The sequence below is a fragment of the Protobothrops mucrosquamatus genome, unplaced genomic scaffold (assembly GCF_001527695.2).
Source record: "Protobothrops mucrosquamatus isolate PMUCROS unplaced genomic scaffold, P.Mucros_1.0 scaffold1737, whole genome shotgun sequence".
Lineage (NCBI taxonomy): Eukaryota > Metazoa > Chordata > Lepidosauria > Squamata > Viperidae > Protobothrops > Protobothrops mucrosquamatus.
The window spans coordinates 153,600-158,647 of NW_015387883.1; the positions used below are offsets into that span (position 1 = coordinate 153,600).

A 5,048-nucleotide genomic window follows, 5' to 3' on the forward strand; every position below is an offset into this window, starting at 1 on the left:
TATTATTATTATTATTATTATTATTATTATTATTATTATTATTATTATTATTATTATTATTATTATTATTATTATTATTATTATTATTAAGGTCCCTTCCAACCTTTGGTTGTGTACATCAATTCTAGGGACACTGTATGGCAGTTTGTTTCTGGATGCAAATGAAGGGGAGACTATGATTTGCAAATACAATGACCTGCAGTGTTTATTTCAGAAAACTGTCCTTTACATATAATTTAATTATTGCTTTTCTTGGTTTTGCTCTTTCCTTTGTAAGGCAAAGTTATAAACATATTTTTTTCTATCCTCTTTTAGCTTTGCCCCTTTTTCAGATTTGTCCTTTGCATTCTCCAAGAAATTATGGTCACTGTACTGTATAAATTTGTATTTTGTTTGTGCATTGCATTTTAACTCTAATTTCTGTGATGCTCCACTTAGGTTTTTAAACAAGAATTATTATTTAAGTACATATATATATATATTTCTAATGCATTTCCATAATATTTTTTTTAACTTACTGCATTTTCTACAAGTGAGTCCCACATTTTATTATTTCGATAACTTTCCTCTATAAGGTGACTCTGGGAGGCCTAGCATTTTAACTAATGAAAACTAAAATAATATACAGGTCCTTGAGTTGCGACCATAATGGAGCCTGCCATCAAGAGCATAACTTGGGATGGCCACAAATAAGATAACTCACATGACCAAAGCAAACGTTATTGGGATATTGTAAAGGGCTTCGCAGGTGAGTCCCCAGCCAAGGCGGCAGTTTTAGATAGGGCCATGTGAGGCCAGGTTTTCCACCGGGGGCTCTTAGAACCTGTATTTCTAATTTATTGGGCCACAGTGTAGAAGCGGTTCACCTTCGTGTCTTCCAGGGAGACCAGACATCTCTTTGTGGTCTCTTGTCCCTTCCAGAGCCAATGCGGCCCCTTTTAATTAGAGGTCAGTTGACGTCTGCCACTCACGTTCCACGCTTGGCATGGGATGACCACTCCCAGGATTCCCAACCAGCCTTTCTGCAAAGCAGGCCACGGCAGCTTCTGAGCATGGACAGAGTTTATTTGCGCCCTCTGCTCCCACCCTGCCTTCTTCGCCCCCTATTCGAACGGGGGCTGTTGGAAGCTCACAGATGATGAGGTGCATCGTAGCGGGACCGGCAGAAGCGCAGCGGATGAAGGAGCTTCTCCACCTCCATGGTGGCCCAGAGCTTCCCACCTGACCGGCCGAAAGAAGGCAGGATCTTTTTCCGCTTGCAGGAAAGGGAGGCTGATCCCCTCCCCGGATCCACTTCTTTCCAGCTGGTTCTCTACCCCTCTCGGGATCTTTTCATTTCCAGTGGATTTTCAGTGCCTCCTTGCTTTCTTCCCTTTGCTGGGGATTCCCAATTGCCTCTCGGGATCCTCTTTCGTTCTGCTCAATTCCTTCTCAGGATCCCTTTGTCTCTAGTGGAGCCCCAAGTGATTATTTTGAGTTTTTACCTTCTAAAAAGATGCCAGGCTTAGGGATGTAGAAGGCCAGCCTTTTGATGGTCGTCCCAGAATTCCCCAGCCAGCCTGCTTCAAGATAAGTGAACTTCAACTCCCAGAATTCCCCAGCCTGCATACTTTAAGATGGGTGGACTTCAATTCGCAGAATTCTACAGTTAATTATGCTTTAAGATGGGTGGATCAACTCCCAGAATTCCCCTGCCAGAATATTTTACGATGGATGGACTTCAACTCCCAGAATTCCCCAGCCAGCATGGGGAATTCTGGGAGCTGAAGTCCAGACATCCTAAAGTTCCTGTGGTGGAGAAACTCTTCACTAATGCATTGAAGATCTTCTGATGCTGGATGGAACGGTTCTAGGGAAGGAAGGCTGCGTTAAATTAAAAGCGGTTAAAATTTCTTACTGTCAAAAAAATCATTTTTCAACCCGATTCACTTTTGTATGCATATCTGCCTACATGCATTTGCACGTGTGTAGGTGTGTTTCTCAAGTCGGTGATCTTCTATCCCTGGTGGCGTACTAATTTTACTACAATGTTTTAAAACCTTAAATGAAGAAATAAAGCTATTTTTTATTACTTTTTCATGTGTTGGTCAGCCACTTTGCCCCGTCTCCCCCCCCCCAAATGCTCAGCTCAATCCATAAGGCTTCAAACTCTGGGGGGGGGGCGGTGGCACAGGCTGTGAGGGCAGCCAGGGTGGACTCTTGGGCTGGGTCTCAGGTTCAGGGTATCATGTGAATCCATCTCAGGTGGGGGTCAGTTCCTCCTCTCCCTCATGGCTCCAGGGAGACCCTGGGAATTAAGCCCCCTTTCTTTGTCCCCCGGTGGCCTTCCAGCCCCTCCCCCCAGGCTCACCTGTCTGGGCCCCCCTCCTGCTGCTCCTCCTCCTGGGCACCAGGGATCTGGGGGCAGCGCCTTCCCCCCTGCTGCCCCCCCTGTAGGTGGTGAAGAGGATGCTCTGAGCACAACAGCCGCCCAGGAGACTCCTCATGGGCATCCAGGAAGTGTCCCATGGCAGGGGCCCCGGCAGGGGCTTCTGGGAGCGCAGCTGCTGCTTTGTGGGGGACCCCCCACCCAGAAGGACGTGAGTGGGAGGAGGAAGAGGTGACCTCGAAGGTTTTGGGCAGCCAGGCTGGTGGCTTTGGGCAGCAGGGAGCCGGCCTGGGTGGGGATGGCTGGGTCTTCCATGGCAGTTGCAGCCCCTCCAGCCCCCTCCCCTCCTTCCATTGTGACCTTAGAGCAGAGATGACCCCACACAGGTCATTGTCTAAGCAACAGCCACTGGGTGGGGAGACACGCCCCTTCCAGGCAGGTTGCCAGGCGATGCCACCTTGGCTCAGGTGCCCAGACAGTTGGGAAACGTTGGGTTAGGGTTAGGGGCTAGGGTTTTGGCGGTCTTCCCAGAATTCCCCAGTCAGCATGGTGTAAGATGGGTGGACTTCAACTCCCAGAATTCCCCAGTCAAATGGTTTAAGATGGGTGGACTTCGACTCCCAGACTTCCTCAGTCAGCCTGCTTTAAGTTGGGTGCCCCCTCCCCTCCCTCCATTGTGACCTCAGAGCAGAGATGACCCTACACAGGTCGTTGTCTAAGCAACAGCCACTGGGTGGGGAGACACGTCCCTTCCAGGCAGGTTGCCAGGCGATGCCACCTTGGTTCAGGTGCCCAGACAGTTGGGAGAGGTTGGTATGCACAGTCCCCCTAAATGGCAGCCAATCTCATTCAGAGGTAGCCAGCTAGCCACCAGGTGATGGGGAGTTCTAGTCCTGCAACAGTCAGGAGAACCAGTCGGGTGACTGGGCCAAGTGCCAGGATAGAGTGACTCCAGCAATAGGCACAGTGAGTTTGAGTCCTGCAATACACGCAACAGGCAGCTTAATGACTTTGGGCCAATCACCAGGAGACGGTGAGTTCTATCAGAATAAAATAGAGCTGGAAGGGACCTTAGAGGTCTTCTAGTCTAGCCCCCTAGTCAAGCAGGAGATCCCATACCATTTCAGACAAGTGGCTGCCCAGTCTCTTCTTAAGAACCCACAACGTCTGGTGGCAAGCTGTTCCACTGGTTAATTGTCCTCATAACCAGGGAGCTTCTCCTTAATTTCAGGTTGCTTCTTTCCTTGATTAGTTTCCATCGGTTGCTTCTTGTCCTGCTTTTTGGTGCTTTGGAAAATAAATTGACACCCCTCCTCCTTGTGTCAACCTCTCAAATTCTGGAAAACTTCTATCATGTCCTCCCGAGTCCTTCTTTTTTCTAGATTGGCCATTCCCAAATCCTCCAACTGTTCTTCATATGTTTTAGTCTCCAGAACTTTATTCATCTTAGTTGCTCTTCTTTGCACTTTTTCCAAAGTCTCAACATCTTTTTTGTAATGTGGTGACCAAAACTGGATGCAGTATTCCAGGTGCAGCCTTACTAAGGCTTTATAAAGCGGTATTAATATTCACATTATTTTGTTTCTATGCCTCTGTTTATAAAACTAAGGATTGTGTTAGCTTTTTTGGCTGCCGCCGCACACTGCTGGCTCATGTTTAAGTGATCGTTCACTAGGACGCCAACATCCCTCTCACAGTTACTGCTTTTGAGCCAGGTTTTACCTAAACTTTACTTGTACCTTTCACTTTTCCTGCCCAGGTGTAAACATTGGCTTGCCTGTATAAGTCAAACATTAAGCACGAAGAACAGCTACATGACCTTGAGCCAATAACCAGGAGATGGTGAGTTCTTGCACAACGTTAGACACAACTGCCAGCAGCAGCACGTTGGGCCAAGGAACAGGGGACAGTAACTGTTAATGCAATTGGAAAGGTAAGTTCCAGTTCTGCAATACGCACAACAGCCAGGTGAGCGATTTTGTGTCTTTAAACAGGACAAGATGAGTTCCAGTTGAACATTGAGCATAAAAGACAGCTGCAAGGACTCTGGGCCAATAACCTCGGGACGGAAATCTCTACTCCTGCGATGGGAAAGTAAGTTCTGTTTCTGAATTAAAGGTGAGACTTAGCGGAGTGACTTTCAAATAGTCAGCAGATGATGGTGACATCAAGTGAGGCCATAAATACGAAAGGCACCGGAGTAACTATGAGGCAATACCCAGAAGAGGGTGAGTATTTTTGGGGATGTATTCAGGAAAGCCAATTTCCTTCCTTTGGCCAATAACCAGGAGAGGGTGAGTATTTCTGGGATTTATTCAGGAAAGCCGATCTCGTGACTTTCTATTAATAACCAGGAGATAGTGAATATTTTGGGGTCTCTATATAGGAAAGGCAATTTTGTATTTCTGGATCAATAACCAGGAGACGGTGAGTATTTTTGGAGTTCTATACAGGAGAGGCAATATTGTGTTTCAAGATCAATAACCAGGAGAGGGTGAGTATTTGGGGGACTCTGTACAAGAAAGGCAATTTCGTGTCTTTGGATCAATAACCAGGAGAGTGTGAGTATTTTTGGAGTTTTGTACAGGAGAATCAATTTTTTGTTTCTGGATCAATAACCAGGAGAGGGTGAGTATTTTAGGGAATTTATTCAGGAGAGGCAACTTTGTGTTTTTGGATC

General features: G+C 46.8%; 1 protein-coding gene across 1 annotated transcript in view; it reads left to right on the forward strand.

Annotated features, from left to right (window-relative positions):
* The window catches only part of LOC107293809 (lens fiber membrane intrinsic protein-like), a gene marked incomplete at its 3' end in the record, with an annotated part of 9,454 nt that extends 4,992 nt beyond the window's left edge, over positions 1-4,462 (forward strand). The window contains exon 4 of the mRNA XM_015822992.1: positions 4,363-4,462. Coding sequence (XP_015678478.1) covers positions 4,363-4,462 — 100 coding nt within the window. The remainder of the gene's footprint in view (positions 1-4,362) is intronic.
* Between the last annotated feature and the right edge of the window lie 586 nt (positions 4,463-5,048).